Source organism: Cuculus canorus, chromosome 4 (genome assembly GCF_017976375.1).
Source record: "Cuculus canorus isolate bCucCan1 chromosome 4, bCucCan1.pri, whole genome shotgun sequence".
Classification (NCBI taxonomy): Eukaryota; Metazoa; Chordata; class Aves; order Cuculiformes; family Cuculidae; genus Cuculus; species Cuculus canorus.
The window spans coordinates 21,016,601-21,040,156 of record NC_071404.1 but is presented as its reverse complement, the minus strand read 5'-3'; the positions used below and the strand labels follow the sequence as shown (position 1 = coordinate 21,040,156).

The window sequence follows — 23,556 nt, the reverse complement described above, 5'->3', positions numbered from 1 at the left end:
CTTATGGATGAGTAATACCTGAATCCTGCTACAGTAGTTAAATGCAGCTGCTTACGGGATTACAGAAAGGTTTATTATATAACAAAAATTAGACTTCTATTTCATCAAATTAAAAAACAGAAGTCATTTATGGGCCAATTTTCATCTTGCTAATAATTCCTTGGTACTACATTGCAAACACAGAAGCATTACACAAAGCTTTTCCATTCTTAGTAATCAGTAGGAATTCTATGTCAAAATGCTTTGCCTTTTAGTAAACATGATAAAAAGGAAGATCCTGCAATTACATCATATATAGCAGTGTTGTATTAGTATTTAAGTCACTATGAATGGGTTCTCCAAATATATACAATGAAAAAAAGAAAGCGTGAAACTGTAAAACCCGTTTGATTTTTATTACATACAGGCCTAGAACAGTTGGACTACTAGTTAGCAAACCAGCTCTCATTAATAGCGGAAACCTTCCACAGGTACCAGTACCTAAAAGCACAGCATGAGCAGTCTCTGTGGGTGGAAACCTTCATATTAGTAGCAGAAAGCTAACATGAGAGCTAAGTAATCTTCCACCACATTTTGATTGCCTTCTTCAGTTCCTGAAGGATAAAGCTGCTCAAACCAAAACAACTATATAGTCAGTCACGACAGCTAACTCAAACAATAGCCTTTTACGTGGCTGATCATTTTATCACCACAAGTAGAGGTGACAAAGAAGGCTGAGCTACCAATGCACCGCAGAAGACCTCACTTCTTAAAATTTAGTCCTGGTAATAATTTATCTGCATAGCTACCCACATAGGCTCCATTTCTAACAAATCTAAGAGATTATGTCATTCAAGAAATTGCAGGAGATTGAAACGTAGTCAATGTTAAACCATAATACTAACTTTTAATAAAAAGAGACAGTGTATGATAGAAGAAATATGCAAGAAAAAGCATTTGAATTTCCCCTTAATGAAAACTTCAGTCTTACTGGGAAGTGAGGGAATCTAAAAATATGGGAAGGGATTAAAGTTTCTCTTCTAATTGCAAGACTTCAGATAAAATACTAGCTGCCTTTTCTAAATCCAGTCATAAACCTATACATGTCTTCTGGTTCCAAATACAGATTGGATGCAAATCCTTTCTCATTCATCTACTACTTGAAAACATTTTTGATTGTCAGACATTAGCTTTCCAAAGCCTTTTGATTCCTAAAATAGTTCCATTTAGCCCATACAAGTCACACACGCATTTTAACTCCTCTCCCCTATGTGTATAAGGTATAAATAAAGATATTTATACACACGTGTATATACATGAGAAATACAGGATGAATTTATGAAACATGAGAACAATTGAAAATAGTAGCCTGTTGGGGCAGAGGCAATTCCAGAACTTCTGAAAAACCCATGGACCAGCAACTGTAAAAAAGTACAATACACACAGAAAAGGACTGATTGCTTTAACTATTTGCAAATGTAAAAACATCTACTACTTAACCTCTGTTGTATATTCCATAGTCCAAGTGCGAACTCAGTACCTCCCAGACTGGCACAACTACCATAAAGCTGACAACTTCCTCTAACATGCAAAGCACAAAGGCAGATTAGCTTATTTGTTCACACTCCATGTTTATTGGAGAGTAGCCTGAGGAAAAGGAATCAAACAACAAGAAAAAAAAAATCTTATCCACTACTGTCTCTAAGCCTTTCCAGATTAAAATGCAGTCTCACAGCAGGAGCTTGCCCACCTCATCGTCTCTCTTAAAATTTCAACTACCTCCTATCAACTAACTTCCCCAACATGTCTTTTGGGAACTCATGAAAAATATACTGAAAAGACAGACAAAATTGTTTTATACATCTCTCATGTAAAGACTATCTCCCTTCATATGGGGCTAAGGTACACATTAACTCCCACTCTTCAGCCTTCTAGTAACTGGAGACTCCAAATGTCAGCCATGGACATTTGTTTTAAAAAACAAATTCTGAAGAAGAACAGAATGGAATATATGCTGTATGTAAAGGTTTCAGCACTTTTTGCATCCCCTCAGCTAAAGCTCATACCCTCAGATCAGTTGTGTTCATAAGAAATAAACTTGTTTCCATGTTTATTTCTAGTTGTCAGCAAAGGTTGTGAAAAGCCTTAGGACAAGAATGTTTTCAAACAGCTACAGGTGTTGCCAAGGGAAATCTGAATTGCTATTAACAATGTGACATAAAAAGTTAGCAATAAAGAAGGGAAAAAGAGGCCAATTGATAAATAGAGAAGCTTCAAGGTGTTACTTCTTACCCTAAAGCAATATAAGACATTATAGGAAAGCATTCTGATTTTAAAAGTGGGACAGATATCTGGGTGCCACGGTAACCTATAAGTAATGCAAACAATGGTTTATGGAAAAGTTCCAGCATTTCATGTCGTTCTGCTAAGGAGCCCGCAGAGGGAGCAAGAGTTAATGGATGAATTTACCTCAACATACTGCTAGAACACAGCCAGCTACACTAACAAGTTGAGGGAAGAAAAGTAAAAGCCTGATTTAAAATTTTATCACAAATACAGAAAATAAATCCAAACTCGAAGCACAAGATTTCCCAGGGGAAGAGGATAACCATGTAAAAGATCTGGATTACACTGAGAGACTGTTTAGAGTACCACATTAAGACCCTTTTTTAAAAAGCAACTGTCAACAGACAAATTTGTATGCAGTTTGCATTTAATAATCGGTTATTCCTTATTCCTATTGCTCCTAGATCTTCCAAGAATATCATCACAACGTCTTCAGTCAGGTTCTCTAAAACCAGCTGGTCACAATGGTAAGTTACAATACTCATAGCTAGAAAGAAGATACCACTTTTCAAAGAATAAATGCATTATTTAACAAAATTAAACATCTTTTGTTTAAAAGATCTTTATTCCAAAAATAGCCTAATATGGAAGTTCTCCTTTAAAGAAAGGAATTGGGTCCTAAATTGAAGAAACCCATAAAAACAGAACAACTTTAGTAAAAAGAGAAGGTTTTTTTTCTTGTTCTTTGTCATGGCAGCTAATCTCTCTTCTGTTGCCCTGGTCATTAAGTATACAAAGAAAAGGTTAGAAAAATAACTCTAAATAGGGAGGTTGAAAGAATAAGCTCTAACAAAACACATCTAAGGATTATCTTAGCCAACATAACTACTCAAGAGGGAGAAGTCTTTTTAAGACTACAAAGTTGAAACCAAGAAAGCAGCAGATAAATTACCTAAAAACTACATGAAACAACAACAATAAAAAATCATCTGTCAAACCACCACACCTAGACTCAAAACTGGAGTTTTGATACCAAAAGCACCATAACAACTGTGCCTCTACAGAGATTCACATCCCAAGGGGTCTTTTCCAACCTAGCAATTCTATGACTCTAAGAAAGCCCAAGGTTCAACAGCATACTAGGTGGAGAGGAAACTTTCTCCTCTTTGGAGGGAACAGGATTGTGGAGTTACAAGGTCAGATGCACCACAGCCTTCCTTTCTCTTCAGAAAGCTGTTAGTACTCTAACATTCACCAAAATCCTATCAAATAATAACCAAAAACTAACCTGAAGAAAAAAAAACATGAAAAAAAAATCCAGCCCTTCCAAAAGAGGGAAAAAGACAGAACAAAATCCAATACTAGTTTGACGTTAAAAGAGCACTTCCAAACTAAAGCCACATGCAACGATACAAAATGGTAAAAGATGTTAAAATATGGAAGCTGCAAGAAATGCTTCATCCTTCAGGAGCAAATTAACAATTGCATTATTTTGCAAATGCCAGTGGAAAATTAAAATTAACCACAGTCGATAACTGCAGAAGGAAGTGCTATGCTATGCTTGCTTATATTTTGCTATGCTATGCTTGCTTATCATATGCTATGCTTATATTTTGTTCTGGGTGAAGGCTCAAGTTTATGATTTTCAGTCCCACCAACTTTACTTTAAGCTCCATTAGTAACATCTCTTGGCTAAGTATTACTGTTTTCCTTGAGGATCTATTCTTTGAACAGTGTTGTTTCCTTCAGATTTACTGATTCAAAAGAAAACCTGCAAAAACTCCAACTTCAGGTTTTCTATAACGCTGCCCTCAGATACAGCCCATTAGGTCACTTTCAGTACATTCCCTCCTGCCTACCCCTGCCAGACTCATTGCAGCTATTGCAATGTCACATTTGTTGATTAAGTTATGACACAAGTGTGCTCTTAAAAGGCAACATACTATGATGCAGGTATAACAGCACTCACAACTGCCCACCTTGTTGAAATGACATCTAAAGATGTTACACAGTACAATAGGAAAATGTATTTAAGTATAATAGAAACACAGCTATTACAGAGAAAAAGGACATAGATACAAGACTGTTACCAAGTATATCGCAAGTAATTACAAATTATACTGGAAAAAAAGATTACTAGGCTCAAAACAAAACTGTAGCTAGTTAACTGCAAAGTAAACTTTGCAATCTCTTCAAAGCCAAGATACAACTTCCAAGGGAGCATTTCATTGCAGCAGGAATAAATGCCTACAGTGCTACATAAACATGTGCAGACTGCTCCATATCAGCTTAAATACCTCCAAGGAGGCAAGCCATGATGCAGGTCTGACCCAAATCACGTTGTAACAGTTAGTCCTACACAACCCTACCCATTATAACACATGCTGCCCCTCCAGAAGACTTCTCTGCACAGGCATAGTCATAGGCTTAACACAGTCATAATGTTTGCAGACAAGACCTGGCTCCTACCCATCCTGCTCTGAAAAAAACCACTCTGTAGACATGCTCAGAGTGGACTAGAAAACTTCAGAAGGCTAAAACACACCCTGCCTGGCAACAAATACATTAGCAGTTGAACAATAAAATTAAACATAAAGACCGACCTCACTCTGTTAAACAGATCTACAACAAACTAAGGCAATCAAAGTAACCCAATAGCTTTGAGGGACAAAGGTTTGCCACATTAGTTAGAAAGCTCAAAATACTCATTTGAAAGATCAATGTTCATAACAGAATGTTCTTGCACAGTGAGCTGTAAAACACACTTCAGAGGGCATCCCAGTACTGTGCAAAACAGTTCTGTTTTCAGTTTCTGAACCACTGCAGCAGGTATTTCTCTACCAGACAGAATTTTGTCTCACCAACTAATACTGAAATATAAATCATACACAAATACAAATGTTAGTTTAAAAACCTTTATTATTTAAATGATAAGGACAAAACCAGAGTACTAATGGAACTTTTAAAGGACACTTAACATCTTGCTGAGTGCATATCTGCAGACAGTAAAATGAAGCAACAGCTCAGTCTATAGCAGAACTTCTCACAGTTGAAACTCTAATACCTGGGGCAGGCTCCTGAAGTTTAAAGAAGTTCCAAAATGCGCTATACAAAGGGAGTTCAACCTTTTGAAGTATGCCATGCATTATTTCTCAACATCTGTTCCACACATAGCTGTACTGCCCTCTCATCCAAATCTTCTGCTAAATCTTCACTTCCTCCCAAGATGCATCAATCAAAAGAGAAATTCTGCGCATAAACTGGCTTTTGTTCAAGAACAAGGAAGGGCTATTCCCTTAGTCATCCCAAGTCTAAGGCTTTAACTTTTTTTTTTCACCTCACAGTTTATGCTCCTAATATCCAAATTACACATACTTAAAATGGGAGCACCACACTATCTTGGCATCTACTTCTTCAGGCTTTCCTGTCATGGAATTTCTTGCGATTTTGCCTGAAGTACTTAGTACTCACTAATATTCGGAACAGATTATTGAAATTAATAGGTCCCTGGTCCAAACTAGTAAATCATGTTTCATTCACTCTTTATCTCTCTTACGCAATTAAAGAACAAGGATGTCCACAGACTACTTCCACCAACTCATCATAACACAAAATGAATATTCAGAAATAGTCACCTAAAGGAAGATCTTAGGCAGTCAAATATTCTACCCTTTTCAAACTTACTATAGCCAAAGTGCTATAGTAATCTGTGCTATAGTATACTGATCAGATCATACTAGCTACTTGTTCTGCTTTAATCGCTGTACAGAAGACCATCATCCTCCCTGGTTTAGGGCACTACAGCTAGATTCTTTGTTATTCTTGCTCCTGATATTTCAAGTCAGGCACTTCTGCATATCATCCTTGAGGTTCCAATTTCTTTGACCATAATTAAAAGTTATTCTCTGATCATCTAATGCTTTCAATATTACAGACTCTTCCTCTCCACACAGTGGGTTTTGGCTTTTTTGGGGGAGTGGGTGGCTTTGCATGGGGCTTGTTAGGTCGGGTTTTTTGTTAAATAGTTATGCAAGTACACTCACTGGAAAAATATTTTGATTTTTTTTTGTTTAAGTGATCTATCCAAAGATCTCATGCAAAGCCATATTAATGTCACTAGCTTTGTGTGACATTAGACACACAGTAAGATATTAGTATCCAAAAACCATCAATTTATTTTCTTTCTACAGAGAGATTAGTTGAGTAAATGACTTGATGTAGGCAATACATATAGAGACTCTTTGGAAACAGGAAAATCCTACGTAAATAGTGAACATATGATAAGTCTGTCTTACTGCTTGTTCCTCTTCATCATTAAAACAAATCATGTACATGTGGTGCAACAGATGCTTCCTGAGGCAGATAGCCTCCTATAACACATGATGAAAACCTCAGTTAGTAATAAATTCTCTCTTCCACTTACCCTTTTACAGCCTATCTCTTTAAATAAGTTTAAACAATTACAATCTTTTGTAAAGTAATAATAGGAGGAGCCAGATTTTATAGAGAAATCCATATTAGATAGCCCTAATGGCAAGTACAGTCCTTTTCAGCATCCTTCCATTTTTCTTTTCTCTGCTGTATGATACCCTCTAGTTTTCACACTGTGACAGTGTGAAAATTTACAGAAATTAGTAACTGCACAGTCAAGCATACTATACTTTAAAGTGTGACACAAATTTATTATCCAAGCCTTTTTTCCTTTAAGTTATATTTCTTGGTTTGAAGCACATAATTCTACATTGAAAACTCAGGGCAAGTATCAGAAAGTTATGTGAATCTTGAATGCCAAAAAAAGAAATAAATTCAAACATACGAGTAGCTATGACAAAAGCTTCCCCCACCCCAAGTATTTTGTAATAATTAGAACTATAAAAGTATTTCCTAGCAAATGTTCAAGTTCATGTCTTTTCATCTTTATAAATCTAAGTTACACCATTCAGTCTAACCTAAGTAACAGGCCAAAGCATAAAGAAAAAAATATCTAACCAGTTCATGCTCAAACCAGAGCCCCTCTATTTTCCTTAAGACTACTTCAGCAAATCCCTCATGTGTTTCAATGACTAATAAATCCCATGCTAAAAATTTAGATCAAGTTTCCCCACATCAATTTCATAAAGGTCAAATACAAGCTTCCTTCCAATCCAGACGCTAGATACAAAAGACTTACAGTATCAGAAAATTTTTGAGGAAATAAAGTTTCTTGTAAAAGTTCAAACATTCTTATATCGTAGAGAAAATCTCCTTCTACAGAATGATTGTACGTGAAAACTTATTTTACAGAGGAAAACCAAACTACAATGTCAAACAGGGCACAAGGAACATTAGTGAAAATAACAGTGTGCAGGCAATGTGTCTGCAATCACTGCTGAGCGTTCTCAACTGGATTAGCAAATTTAAACAAATTAAAAAAATAATTCAACATCTTCAGCTCTTGTTACCTTCCCCTCTCAATACAACTTATTTGCAAGAACTTCCTTACTTGGTATAAATATACACTTGTAATTTTTTAACACAGTTTTTAGTGCTGGTAAACAGAAGGAAGTTATTATTGCACATTGTCACATTCTTCCTGCCAAGTAAAAAGCCAATGAATACCTAATCAATAAACTCAATATACTGCTCTTCCAGGAGTCTTGCAAGTAAAAAACATGCAGCATGAAACAGGAAGTCCATTACACTATTGTTAAGTAAAATCCCTGTATTTCCTGCAAATCCCTGTATTTCCTGCAAGCTTTACTTCTAATAAACTTTAATTATCAGTCCACATTCATAATCAAAACAAGCAGCATTACCCACTGTGACAGAAAAAAAATAAATCTCATTTTGAAATAGTGTATATTAGAACATATCTAGTATAAATATAGACGTAGTAAAATAAGGTAACTAATTAACTATGCTATTAAAATGTCAGATCTTTTCAGATTATGGTAAAAATCCAGCAAGAGTGCTAGAACAAGCATATAGTTTACTAGTTGAACTTGCAATTAAATTGCATTTCTCATTAATTTCAGACTTTCTTTTAATATCTTAGAAGAAAACATCCTATGTGAATACATATTCACCACCATTTGCATACAAAGTATAGGTACAAGAAAGCTCATTTAGGGTTTTTTTATTTTCATTAAATATTTCATCAATCATTAAAATTGAGCTAGCAGAAAAAAAGGGCTACATTTCTGTCATTTTAAGAATAGCGAATAGTTCAAATGTTTAGTTTCACTCATCTCTCAATACCCAGCTATAACAGCACCCCTCACGAACCATTCTAATTTCAGTCATTTTAACAAGTTGTAAGAGTAGCTTCTGTTCTTTGGATTTATCTCAACATTCCTCAGGAAGGTTAGATACAAAGACAGTCTACTGGAAACCAGGACAGATCTTTCAAAAACCAATTAAAAGTTACCAATGTACAAATACCTCAGTATTTTCATTTAACTTTCTCAACTGTCACGTATACAAATGCAACATGAGCCAAGAGAATCACACAGTTCTCAGAAAGCTCACAATCCATCACTAATGATTCAGTTTGCAGATTAACCAAATTCTGTAGTAACAGTGCTAGACTATTTCCAGAGCCTGAACTACCTAACCATGACACTTCCTAAGGTACAGAGCAGTTTTTTTTCCTCAAAAGTTAGTAAGTACAATATTCTATTCTGAATCACTCTCTTCATTGCACAACATTCCTTCAGAAAACTCCTATCAACCACACATCAATCACTGTTGCTGCTGTTTGTAAATAGCTACATAGAAAACGAAGTAGCATAACATTAAAATTGACAATAATTCACCACTCATTCAGGGAGAACAATCTTCCCTGAGACGTTACAAAAAAAGAAGATAAATCAGGGCTAGATTCTTCTCCCACTCACCTCCAGTGAGAATGGGCTTCAGAATCACATGGCAATACCCTCATTTTTAGGAGACAGGAGATGAGCAAACATCTTCATTTCCCTTCCTTTCTCAAGCCTGTGCCTGGCAACTGCCAGAAAGCAGAAGCAATAACAATAAAACTGCATGGATATTTCTGTTCCTACCCAGTAATTTTGAGAATCCTGACAGTAAAGTAAGTTCAAGAGCAAGCCCTTTCCCAGGATCGCCAGAAGCCTGCCTACCAAAATCATCTGAGCACAGTCACAAAAAGTCTTCAAGCAGGTCTGTACAACCTTACTTAGTTCATAAGACTTAATCTACCATTAGCCTACAGCAGGAAGTGCTTACTATTTGTCTGTAAAGTGTAAGCCAAAACACATAAGAAACCTATTTGTAACAGGTATTGTTCTCTACCATGAATTGCCTTGAACAGATTTAAGGTGAACAGGGAAGCCCAACAATACCTTAAGCAAGAAAACCTTAGAGCAAAGAAACTATAATACCAGGTGGCAGACCACATCAACTCTTAGTTAACGCACTGCAAGCTAAACCAAAACCATTAGCCTAGCCCAAACTAATCACAAAAATAACAGCTTTTGTACATAGTTACATAAAAGCTTCCTTTAGGCTAGAACAATGGACAATAATATTCCATTTCAGATAATTCTAGAAATTAGCCCTTCCTTCAACATTCGGCTGTGGGAAAGGCTGAATTATGAAAAACAACTACTCAAGTATTGGAACATAAAAAGCATCTACGTAAAGGGGCGGAGGGGCAGTGGGGAGACCTCACGGATGCACAAATGAAGGCTTTTTACTCCTACCTCATCACTTTCATCTACTTCAATACCACCGTCTTTATCATCATCCATTTGCTTATGGATCATGCGGAGAGCTTCTAGGCTGTATCGGTCCTCCTCCGTAAAGCATGGTGGGCTGAGTGAACTGCAAGGATCTAAAGTAGGGGGGGGAAAAAAACCAAAACAGAAATGTTAGCTACTGTCACTCTGGAACACAAAGCTCCGAAGCAAGAAAAAGGGCTTAAATTCCTATATCTGCATATATATTTCACTGCACATGGCCTCCAGGTCATAAATGTCCAATACAGCTGTAAAACAGTAATTCTTATGAAATGAGGTTGAAGGATCAACTCCTTTTTTATCCACTAAGGAAGCCCAAAGAATAGGTTGGAATAGTTTGACTCTTGGATTTGTTTTTTCCACCCTTCTAATTGCTATCGCAACCTCTTCTTCTATCATCCACCCTTAGTAATATATCACTGCAACAGCAAATAAAGTCACTGCATTTTCCAACCTCCTTTCTGAAGTTCTGGGATAAATAGAGAGCAGGGGAGGAAGGGAAAAAGAATTGTCATCTCCTACAGTCACAGCTTCCATAAACAGATAACAAAGGGATGGTAACGACTCTGCAAATCACATTCAAAATAGATAGTACTGCTGAATGCAAAATATTCAAGAAGGACTGCAAAAGAAGAAAGCACATCACAAAGAAAATTAAGCTGATAACAATATATGATATCTTAGTCCTGTATGCTCTGATCAAAACCAGCAGTCACTGTGGAACAGGATTCTGGGTCAGAAACAGAACATTTTCATTTGCATTCATTACTGAAGGCTCATCATTTACACACTTCTGACAGCTTTGCTTCCACCCTATCAGATTATTATATCTGTCCTTTCCCTTCCACAAGGCACATGCCAAATGCTCCGGAATTCTACAATGCATGATGATCAGCCATCATTAAAAACTTTTTTTTCCACAGACTTGGGCACTAATAGCTAGCTATTTCATTAATTCTGATGTACTGAATGCCGTCAGGGAACAGAAGGCGGAGAAGGATACAGAAATAATTTTCTGGAAGTTCAGTTTTAATAAGATAGTTAATTCCAACTGTAATTGCCATTAAAAAAAATGCACTGATTAGTCCTATAAATTGGTACACTCCACTTCAATTGTATCAATGCAAATACAAATTGAGGCAATATATGAGTAATTTTTGCTTTTCGTAGTCTATCAAAGGATTAAGCTTTCATGTTACTACAGAACTTATTAAAGTCTCATTTATAAGTGGTAAAAATAAAGAACACATAGAAATGGCTAGGATCAAGAGTTTGCACAGAAAAATAAATGTGTTAGTATTTTCATACCAATTGAGTTGGCATGATTCCAATTTTCTGTCTTTATTATAAATTTTAAAATAATCAAAAATAATGGATGCTGATAAGACTCAGCTTGCATAATGCTACAAAGCAGAAGTACGTAGGTAGCAACCATGGCATAGCTATAATCTCAGAAACACATTAATGGGACTGATTCCTACAGCTAGACATGAGTCAACACATTCTTTCTTTATACATCAGTTTTATTACACAGAACAGTTACCTGTTATCTGTGCCCATGTATGAATTAAATAGAAACAGACTAAAAAAAGCAACACACAAAAACCCCAAACACATCACTGACACTGGCCCAGAACAGACAGAAATCCTGGTTTTAGAACTACTGCATACCAATCAGAATCACAAATTACTAATCATTAAACCAGGCTAATGACAAAGTTTTCAGCTTTGAAATGCATTTTTTTTAAAAAGTGAAACTGAGTAATTTTTACATTTAAAAAAAAATCTACTTCATTTGTTCACCTGTTTCAGTAGAAAAGGTTTAATTTGCACTACACAGCCTTCACATTTTTGCCTCAATGAAAAAAATCACTATCATCAGGGCGTTTAAGAATTTAACCCTGCAATACAGAGTGCTTGGTGTAGAAAGGCTTCCTTTGCAACATAAACAAATAACCTCAAAGGTCTGCTAATAATTAAATTCCAATAGCCACAAACAAAGAATATGACACAAATTAAACACAATCATGCATCAGAAGAACCATCTTTCTACTGTAAGATTAGATCTATACTATGTTTTAAGTTAGAAGAAATCATAATTGTCAGAACAGATAAACAGGTCCCTCAAATACAACAACTTGTTTAATTTGTAATTAGTTCTACCTTTACTACTAGAAGATGTCAGACAAATAGTGTTCACAGTCTACAACCACCCACTCAAATGCTTTGCCATTTCATTCACCTAAAAGCCCAGCTTTTTAAATCAAAAGGGTTTCCTCAGAGTACATTTTCTCAGCACTGAGGTTGATCTGTTTCTTAACTGAAGTAGTTATTTACCTTAAATACGCCCTTTTTTATTGTTATTTAAGCATGGATGACCTTAAAGAGCCATGGCTCTTCTTGATAGAAGTAAACAAGCTGCTTGTTCTTCAAATGTCCCATGCATCCGCTCCAAGAACATTTAAGCTCTCTCACGAGACAATATCATTCCAATTTCTCCTTTTGGGACTGAGAAACATGGAGTAGAACCACATGTCAACTGTAATTTAAAAAATAATGCCCTCTAAACAGAACTAAATTTACCTTCAAACTTATCTACTTATAGCAAAATTAAACATTCACAGACTGACAACACTCATCACCCTCCTCTTCAGAAAACAATTTCAAAACAAATTTAAGCCATAACCTAAAGAATAAATGAAAAGCATTTGAAAAGCATACCTGTGAAGCCCTACTGAATCAAACCCAAAAACCAGCAGATGGAGATTTCATCATCTGCAGCTCTGCAGAAGATTAAATGCAAGATTTTGCCTCCCTTGCATGGCAGAAACAATTTAAATTAATAGTAGACTAAATATCTTCAGAAACTTCTCAAATAGCCAGTCAATTAAGATAAAAGCCAAAAGGAAAAGTCTCAAGGTACAGCAAACACCATAAACGCAGGCCTAAGGCCCCACAACAAATAACTGATAATTTGTTTTTTTACTTTGAATCCACACTATCAAAGGTGGTTTGGGATTCCAAACCTTTTCGTGTCCTTTAAGGACAATTTCATATGTGGATCAATTTCTCTGTCCCAATCCAGTGTCTTGTCGTAAAAACAGTCCAAAATCATCATCAGAGGAAAGACCATAGAGATGACACCAAAAAGCTTAGTCAAGGAGTGAACCTGATAGATTAGAATTTGACTCCTCAGCACAGAAGAATTAGCAGAGCCAATAAAAGAGATACAGCTCAGATGGAGTGGACAAGAGGCACACAAGCACACCATATGCCACTAGTCAAGAGTTATTTTACACCCCAGTTTTTAATGTTGATCAGAAGCAAGAAAGTTTCAGAACTTCTGGTCGTGATGAGGAGGGAATTTGTTACTGAAAAATTAATGTCAAACTTATGGCTCAAGAAACTTGGCAGAGGCTTATGAACCAATCCTTCTTCCTGTCTTGAATAGCTAAGTAACTGTGTCCTAGTTCTGAAGCAAGAGGAGAAAGTAGTATTCACCAGTCCAGGGAGCTGCATAAAGCCATGGATACAGACCAGTCATACTGGAGACAGTTTGATAAAGAATCAAGCACAGAGTTATCCAACCTTGTATCCAGGAAACTTTGTATTTACAGATAAGGGGAAAGTAACACTTAGAACCCTTTTTCCCCCCCCTCCCTTTTTTCTCTCTTTTTAGTGAGGCTTAAATAAGGTGAGAAAAAGCTCAGGAGACTTCTGAACTGAAGTTCAGAATCACCTCTTTTTAAATCCATTGCCTTAAGGCAACAGGGGTTAAACTTACAAAGTGGCACTGTCAACACAATACAGTAAGGAAAGTTAATTACACCTGTATGTCAAGTGCTCATGCCAGAAAAGCCCGTAAAATCTACTTTTGGAATACACCATTATAAATCATTCCAAAGCAAGTGGGCTTACACACCTCAGTCTGTCTATACTGCATTCAGTTTTCCCTAAATTATTGTGTGTGTAGCAGACCTCAGAATGAAAAGAACTGACAGAGCAACAAATAGTCCACAATCCCACAGTTATCTCACACACCCTCTTTTGTATATGAACACGAGAGCATAAAGCTATGACTGTGCCAAAGCCTGTGACAGAGGGACTCTAGCCAGGTGTTTGCAGTTTCAGTCTGGCATCTAAAGCACCGAGTCCGTAAGTCCTCTCAATGCCTCAAAGAGCCTTTTTAACAACACAGGGACACACAAATCCTTTATGATTTTCACAGGTATCTGGAACCAGTTACACACCTCCAAATTTAAAATTTAAATGCCTTTAAATTAGTTCACTCAGAGCAAAATACAATTGCGATTTATTTGGAGAGATTGGCTACTACACGTAATTTTTATTCTGTGAGGATGATGAGCAATCATTCAAGCAGAAAGAGCACATTTTTACGCTAATATGTGGCAGTCCTAGGGAAGCCCACAGTGTTTCCGCGACTGCCTTTTTTCTGATGAATTCAGGAGTGTACCATGTTCTGCTAGTTTTATGATTCCTCGTTCCTAAGAAGCCATCTGGGATAATGGGAAGCCTCAGAGAAAAGGCAAACATTACACATTAGTGTCACCTTCCTAAGTACATACTCTCAGCTTAAAATAACTATGTTTCAGCAAGCCATAATGACAGAAGTCGGATTTCTTCACATTTTCCAGAGCCAAAGCAGGTGATCACAATATCCCCAATCCCCCAAATGCATCTTCGTCTAACCAGGATTTCTGTTTCCTTACATTTCTTCTGCACCACAGATTTACACTGTACTTTAATACATTACAATTCTTCATCGATGCGATTCTTTGAGGGGAAAAAAAACCCTGTAAGAGAGCAATGACTTTAAAGACCTGAGTACAAACCTGAGTGTCAGATACAGTAGTGATTCTTAAAATTACTGAAAAGCAAATATTTTCAAGAATTTCACCAGATGTTCAAAACAGCTGTTCACAATAAAAACACCAACTTGTTGTTTTTCTCTGAAATCCTTACATAAGGTGCTAAAATCTTCAGATGCTTGAAGAACAGCCACAGAGTGAGCTTCCTTTAGTCTTTCAATCAAAAGCTCCCAAAGCAAATCACTCCTACTCTTAATAATTAAACTCCTCCATATGGCAAGTAGGCTGAGCAGGATGTAACAGTTAACTTGACAATGTCATTTGTGACATTTATTTAAATGATTAGAGTGAAAAATAAAGTTCATTACTGCAGCACATCTTTCCACTGAAAACATCATAAAAAACAGACAAAATTTTGACAAAAAGGACAGAATACACTTATCTTCTAATCACAACACTGATGTTACTTAAATGAGCTTCCTGAAGAGGAAAATACAATAATACTAACGACAGCAGAGGAAGGGGAAGGGGTGCAACAGGAAAGGATATCCAGGATGTCGTCGTCTCCAGAAAATTTTAAAATGTAAAATTTCACATTAGGTTTTTCCAATACTCCATATTAGAAACTCAGGCAGTTTCTGAAATTAGGTTTATAAACTCAGGCAATAAAAGCAGATAAAACTGTTTAAACTCCTGGCTGCAAAGTCCGGTATCTGAAGCACTTGTTTCTGAATACATTCATGATGCTAAAAAACTTCCAACAACTATTTGTAGTCCAGCTCTGTGAAAGCTGCCATAATTCTTCTAAAATCCACTGAACATCCTTCAGTAAAAGAAGACATTTCAAACAACCTTAAAATAATTCATTACCACTTAAACATGTACATAAGTGATCTCGCACGAGATCCAAAGCTGGTTTTGTCAGACTTGAGGAGTGTCCATTTATTCTGCTATTTCAGCATCTTTAATACATGCAAATTGTTATTTCCACCCCTAAATGGAAACCTGAAACTTGATGAGACAAGAAAGCCTTTGATTTTTCCTTAAATCACCATTAGCTCATCTCTGCTTTCTCCACACCCACAAAAAAGCTGTCTAATTCTGAACTTAAGTTTCAGGGAGGTTATACACAGGAAAGAAAAAAACCCCACAAACTAGTGAAATCACAGTTTGTTATTTAAAGCAGAAATTCAGTCAAATAATGCCATTAGAAAAATCAAGCATTATGACAGGTTTTGATCAAAACTTTTCTAATCTTTCCTAGATAAAAAGCTTCAAAAGGAACTGCAGAACAGCAGACAACTTTCTGATCACCTGTTAAAACATTCAAAACATGATACACAATCTTTGAAAACTATTCAAGAACTTGATAGCAACAAAAGTTTACTCAAAGGAAAAGATAGGAAAGGAACTCTCTAGAGGTTTAAATTTAATGTCAAATCTAATTTTGTTGTAATTTAACAGCATTAAAAGCACTTATCCAAAATCAGCAATGCTTGTTTAAACAGGAACTTACAAAAAGAGGTTTGAATATGTTAATTATGTCAAGGATTATTCTGACAAGACAAAAATATCTAAACACTTCATTTAGACTGTTAGGAAGTTAATTATTAAATTATAACACCACTCTGTCTGACTAAACAAAAATCAAGAAGATAGATTCGTGGCTTTTCCACCTCCTTCCCACACCCTCCCTTAGCAATGACACAGTTTGAAGGGAAGAGGAAGTTGGACAATTACTGTATACAATGGTCAAAGCAGACTGATTTAGAAGAGGAACTCCTGCCAACCATAACAAAGCATGATAAGAAGAAACTGGGAGATGCATCTTACACAAGCCATCAAATATTCTCCATTTCTTCCTCCTTCTAACCTTACTTATTCTTTAACCATACTTGCTATGCAAACCTACAAACATACATGAATGTTCAGTTAAAAAGAAAAAAAAAAATCTACTCTTAGCAACAGGAGAGTCCAACTCAAATTTATTAGTACAAGAACAAGAAGGGAAATATTACTGCAGTTTAAATCTAAGTTTCCATTTGTGTATCTCTATTTGTTAGTAAAGACTATTTAACACACCTTTGTATGATACACTCTTTGCATGTTATCACATTTATTAGCATCTACAATTAGAACAGCTGCAAGAAAAAATAAATTTACATAGGCTCAAAGATGGTCTAAATTCATAGCTAACACCCTTAACTCAAACAAAATGAACAAGACAGTATTTTTGCCTTATAACCTCTATGTGTTTTAGAAGTTACAGCTATCAAAGAAAGAGGACTGCAAATTTACTATTTTGAGTTCATCTGCCAAGCAAAAATTAAGCTGATGAAATAAACTACAGATGTGTATTCATATATATTCAGTGACAAAGCATAACACAACTAAGCACATCTAACAACATATATCTAAGCTATGTATATATTTTAGGTCTAACTAGCTGTTTTCTTTTTTCTAACAACTTTCCTCTTTTTCTAACAGCAGGAAGTTGGAAAAGACACAGTATATTCCTGATCATATCATTTAATCAATCAAGAATTTATCAGCTCTTAGGGAAAAACAGTAGTGCAGCATTTAAGCCACTTAATTAATTTGGTCAGGAAATCAGAAAAGCAATTTGCAGGTGACATTTAAATGCCTGACAACATGTCCGTGTAATTTCTGAAGCAAACTTCCTACTAACAGTTATTTAGGTAAAACCTCGTCTTCCTGCTCAGAATTCCATCCTTGTTAACACATCTGGTGTGCATTAAATCTGGAAGCCTCATCTTTAGACTCCTGGTGAACTTGCACAGTCAATATTCAGTGTAACAGTTTCTATTCAGACATTGCTCAAGAGCTAAACAGAGCATGAGCCACTAAATTTCTTCTGGAAGAAAATGATCTGCAAAATACAACCACCATGATAGCACAGCTGACAGTTTAAGGGTTAACAAAGACTTTGCGTGAGGAAAAGTTAGTTCACAATTTCTTGGAACCAAAAAGGGAGGGAAGGGAGCACTGGAAAAGGATTTTACAACTTCACATAGTCTTTTTAGAAGTTTAGTAAAAGACAAATTTTTTTAAAAGCATATTTTAAGACCTAAACCCTTGCACTTTTAGTCAGGAAAACTGAAACATGTTAGTACATTCTGAATTATAATTTTGAAGTCATTAATTATCTTCATATAAAATTATATAGAACTTTAAATTTATACACCAGTTCTTCCTCTTATTTGTTTTCACATGTGATTCATAATCATATCCTATAACCATGAATCAGGCATGTAAGCATGGCATTGCTGACATTACTGAATTACTTGTCTTTTACACCATCTGATCTAGTATGTATATTATTAACTGTTCTAACCAAGGAATCAAATTTAATCCTCTGTGAGCACCATCTGTAGCATCATCATTTCCCTCAGAGTTCCTGTAACAACATGTTGTCAGGATGTATTTATACTTTAAGAGAGCATATCATAATTATACAACTGAAACCTAAATTAAAAAGATGTAACATTGTACTTACAATAAAGGAAGCTTAGCATCAGGGCACTTTTTTTAATACACAGTCTGTTAAAGATTCTAGCATTACATTCTGTGATTACATTTGGCAGCCCATGCAATGTTTATACTTTCAGAAATACAAAGGCATTGAGTGGATAGATTTGTTTTATTTAATCCATAACACCATAATGAAACACTTCTTTTTAGCACCATTTGACATATCAGTAATTAAGAATATATAAACATCAGCTTCATTAAATAGTCCTATTAGCTTATATGAAAACTTAGTAGTGCAGATTGCTGGCTAGTTAAGGACTATCCTACTTCCAGAAGCTTACACGAACTGCCCTGCACTTAACACTCAACTCCAGACTGCACAACTGGCAGTTCTGCTTGTACTAATATGCTGCTAAATATTTTTCACATGATGTATTTCACCAAGTGATAAACTGGGCTGACAAATCTGATGATGGCGTCCCTGTTCACCTCGGCTTATTTGATGCAAATAAGATCTAAAGAGCCTGTGTTGATAGTCACGCAACTTCCGAAACAAAATATGCTATTGCTCAAACTTAACACAGATATTTATAATTATCAGAACATTAGAATAAACTATAGTTGCACCTATCTTAGATATCTCTTAGTCGATAACACTATGATAAATGTATTTTGGGGCCCATAAAAATAGTAGCAAATGGTGTGGTGTTCCAGTATGTATTCCATAGTTATTGAAGTGGTCATTAAAACAGAAGACAGTTCTTACACAATAAGCATACACTGAACACTCACACTCTGCATACAGTCATGCTCTGGAATCATATAGAAGAGCAAATGAGAAGACTCAGTTCAATTAAACAGCTCCAAATTTAGAATAAGTAAGAAATTTTGTTTAGAAAAAGAATTCATACTACAAACACATGGCTTGTCCCATCAAAGTCAGATACAATTTGAACACAAGTTTAAGATAGTTTTCTACATTTTGATGTGATAAACACTCATTCACTGGTAAAATATTGAAAAGGACAAAGTCTTCAAAGCAAAAGCAATAATACTTTTATTTTACAATTGAGCGCTGAACTGGATGCTCTTCTAAAAAAGGCGTAACATCTTACAAAAGCAGTGGGTATATACACTAGTTTTAGACAAAGAACCATATAAATCTACAAAGAATGCTCATTATTTTTTTGGATTATACAGCCATGTCCAGAGACTCCCTTCAGGTTATCTCCTTAAACAGCTACATCTTACAAGAGAGATTTACATGACGAGATAATTAAACATACAAACTAGCTGCAGCAAAACTTAGCAATTAATTCTCACATTGACAAATCTCAAGAAGTCACGGGCACATGAAACCTGTAAGGTTCCTGAACATTCTAAATTTGCTTGAACAACACACATTGCAAAATAATATTTCTACAGCTTTGAATACCATCAGTCGCTCCCCTTGAGCATATGCAAGATGCAAGGAAGAGTTAAGGCAATAATTTCATACATGCCTTAAAGCAGAATAAGGCAAAGACTAATTCTAAAAGGATTTGTAACTGTTCAAGCCCCTGCCATTCGTTCCTGTTGCACTACTATCCCCTTCCCTTGTACAAACATAAGCACATTTGTGCAATCATGCTGCTGAAAGGATCAGGAAACTGATTCTGGCTGAATTGGTTCTCTATGTGCCTGCACAAACACTTGCGACAGCAAAAGCTCAGGGCGGGGGGGAGGAGGAAACCCATGCAGAAGCAGGAGGAAGCAGGCAGAGCTGTGCTTTACAATCAGTGCTGCTGCTAAACCCAGTGACACAGTAGGTAAGCAATAAACTGGAAAATGGAATTAATGCAGAGGAACAATATCTAGGCTACTTGAACGGAAAGCTCCAGATCCACTGTTTTAGATCCTTGTTTTCCTATCAAGAGGCACAAAGGACATGTCCTCGACTACTTGCTGCAATTAACAACTATCAAGCGGAAAAATTATGTACATTATTTACCTGCAACAAGTTGATGTCACAGCTGGACTTAAATATAACATTGAACTCTCTACTTCAAGTAATCTATGTTCTTTCAAGTAGATTTTGTGCCCTGTAAAACCTGAAATGGACTCCTATAGCAGGAGTTGGAGTAACAGCAAACAAATAAAATGTCACAGGATGTGACAAAATTTCTAATATGTCTGCTGGCAAGCTCAGAATTTGTGTTCTGCAAGACTCTCCCCACAAGAGAAGTCAGGAGCTCCAAATGTAGCATACTTTGGCTGCAGCCAGTCCACACCACAGACTGTATGTCTTCAGAGACATCTCACCTCTACAAACTTAGACAAGCAGGCTCAAGGTGCCTGCTAGGCACAACTGTCTCAAATATTGCTATAATTCATGTAGTCCCTTCAATTCAAGCTCCAATTTTTTGGTCAGTTTCCAAAACCTAGGAACCAGGATATGAATTAAGAATTCAATACACAGGACTATAAAACAGCAATCTAATAGGTTGTTTCCCAAAGCTGACAAACTATGACACCTTGCTACATGAAAACAAGTGAGTTTGTGTTGGGGTTTGGGTTTTTTCGTTTTGTTCAGTGGCTTTTTTGTATTTTTATTAATTTGTATTTTTATTAGCACAAGACAGTTTTCTGAAGAGTAGAAACAGCCAGGAAGATACTCACGGAAAGCTCAAAGGAAAGAACAAGAAAGTATAAACCCTTTCAAACGTTAACACTGTGACAACTGAGGCTACAATCAACTGCAAAAGAATATTGGTGTAAAATATCTTTAAAAGTAACCAGTGACATTAAGAGACATAAAATGTACTCTTAAGTCCTCACCTAAGTCCCCGTGTATGTGCCTGACATACACTGGGCAAAAAAAAATCAAAGCAAAGTGAAAAGCAGTCAGCTTTTACCAGATGATGATAACTTACAAGTCATTACAGATACTTTATAACATACCTGCAATTTCTTGAAATACAAAATTTTAGTGTATATTTCAGTGTCATATATAGGACCTTAAACACTAATATCGATTAGTATTCATTAGATTTGAAAAGGCTAAAGCATGAAAATAATATCCTTGGTTTTTTAAACTCTGCTGGACACATACTGTGAATGGAACTGGGTATTTCATGCACAGAATTACCAACACCTCTGTTATTTGCTCCCTGCAACAGGCAGAAGTGGAAAAACAGGCACAGAATCAAATTCCAATATACATAAGTTTCTGCTATATTACCCACTTTTAATACATCAAGTATCAACATGTTCACACAGCCCATCATTTTCAATATCAAAAAGGATAGTAACTTCCAAAAGTTAAAAAAGCCACCTGCCAGTCATTAAGCATAAGCAAAAGCAAACCAGAACCGTGAAAGATTTTTTCTACTTCAATACATTCAATTAGATCTCATTTTTAAAAATTCCAGGAACTTAATTTCACATGACACCTTCTGTTTCCCACAGAAACAGAAATACATTACAAATAAGATATGCAGGAAAAACACTTTTACTGAATTAGGATTGTTTTCAGATACGTTTGTGTTTCTGTCTTGTTATGTTAGGTGTCCTCTTGCTGGGTTCTGGCCTCCATAGACAATAGAACAAATCTGAAGTTCTTTATTCACATCTCAAAGATGTTTTGTAACACTATTCTACTTTGTAATTTCACTTTGGCTTAATCAAATACAAGGAACACATTCTTCTACAGGTTTTATCTCCAAGGTCTGTTCTCACGACCTAAATGCAACACCTGACAAAGCTGACATTCAAATACCAAGCATTCCGTGTGCGTCACATCTACCAGTCAACATAAACGTTTTAATCTTTTCTATATTAATGAAGTGATTTGTAGATTATAATTCTCAGTCTAAGTCTATTTTTTTTTCCTGTAGCAATTTTAAAGCCATTTTTATGCCAACTCCTCTCCTGGGGGCAAAGGGACACTGTTTTCATGTTTACTGAACACAATCAACATAAATTTGATACCAGAAAATAGGTAACATAGTTAGACCTTACTCTCCTTAACAGTTTGCTGAAGTTCTCTCCACCCAAGTGGTTTAATTACCAATGCCAAACCAAAACCAGTTGACAAAACTGAGGGCTCCAATTCACAAATACAAATTAAAAAGTAATTCCATTAGTCATACTTATGTATGAAATGTTAGTCAAAATGTCACTTGTATCCTCGCCATATGTTCCCAGGATGGTCTTGGGAAGCATGCTGTTGTGATGAAGTTGCTGACCCACCACACTGATGTCCCAAAGTAAATATCTAATGACACCAAACAGAAGAAAGAACAAGAAGAAAACCTTGGAAAATACTGATCAAATTCCAAACAGGATCTTACAGCACTGACATCCATGTACAGATTTCACTGCCTTTCAATGTGCATATGTATTCTTCATGACAATACTAAAGAATGTTTGTATTCATGCATACAAATTAACTGCTTAGGAATGCCTTTGCAAAATCTGTATGGTTTTACCTTCACATTGGTTCAAACCAGTACATTGTATATAATGAAGTGATAAGAGTTTCAGCAGAACTCAAGGCATGCCGAAAGACAACAAATAACAGCGTGTCAAGAACTGGTATGCCTGTGGAAACCAAGCTTGAAAAAAAGGTGATAATCATTCAGAAGAAAAAAATCCATCACAACTAGAATAGGCATGTTCATTCAAGAGCAAGGTTTTTTTAAAGCTACGTTATGTTGCGTAACATTGTTTTGCATCTTGTAATTCCATAAGAAATACTTTTATATAAGGAGATATTTTGGACACAAAACCTTGCGAAGGCAAAAAAGCTAAAATGCCACATTATGCCCAGCTGCGAATACATAACAACCTGTACCTTTAAATGATAAGTCTATCGTAAAAGTCTACACTTTTGTGCCAGGAACTAGATAATCGTTAAGGTCCCTTCCAAGCCAAACCATTCTCTGATTTCATGATTCTGACACTGTTAAGTTTTCTAGAGCTCTAGTAAGAGTCAGTGTTGTTTTGGTAAGAAGTCTCACTTTGCCTTTCAGCAATTTAAAAACAGAGACATTTGAGACTCTCTAGGAACGAATACCTAAAAAAAAAAACCCAAAAATGTTTAATGACTTTATTGACATTTATACAAGTTTAAATATAAATATTTTGAAAATGGTTAACAGTTTTCCTATGCAGAAGACAGGAAGAGAAAAGACAGTTATTTCAAAATGCTTGCACTATTTTTATAAGCAGAAAAAGTAATTCTCATGAAGTGT

The 23,556-nt window shown here is 35.9% G+C and overlaps 1 protein-coding gene across 3 annotated transcripts in view; it reads right to left on the bottom strand.

The window, feature by feature from the left end:
* Positions 1–23,556, bottom strand: part of STIM2 (stromal interaction molecule 2) — a 74,682-nt gene that overhangs the window by 26,402 nt on the left and 24,724 nt on the right. For all 3 annotated transcript variants that reach the window (XM_054065397.1, XM_054065398.1, XM_054065399.1), the window contains exon 2: positions 9,966–10,096. In XM_054065397.1, coding sequence (XP_053921372.1) covers positions 9,966–10,096 — 131 coding nt within the window. The remainder of the gene's footprint in view (positions 1–9,965; positions 10,097–23,556) is intronic.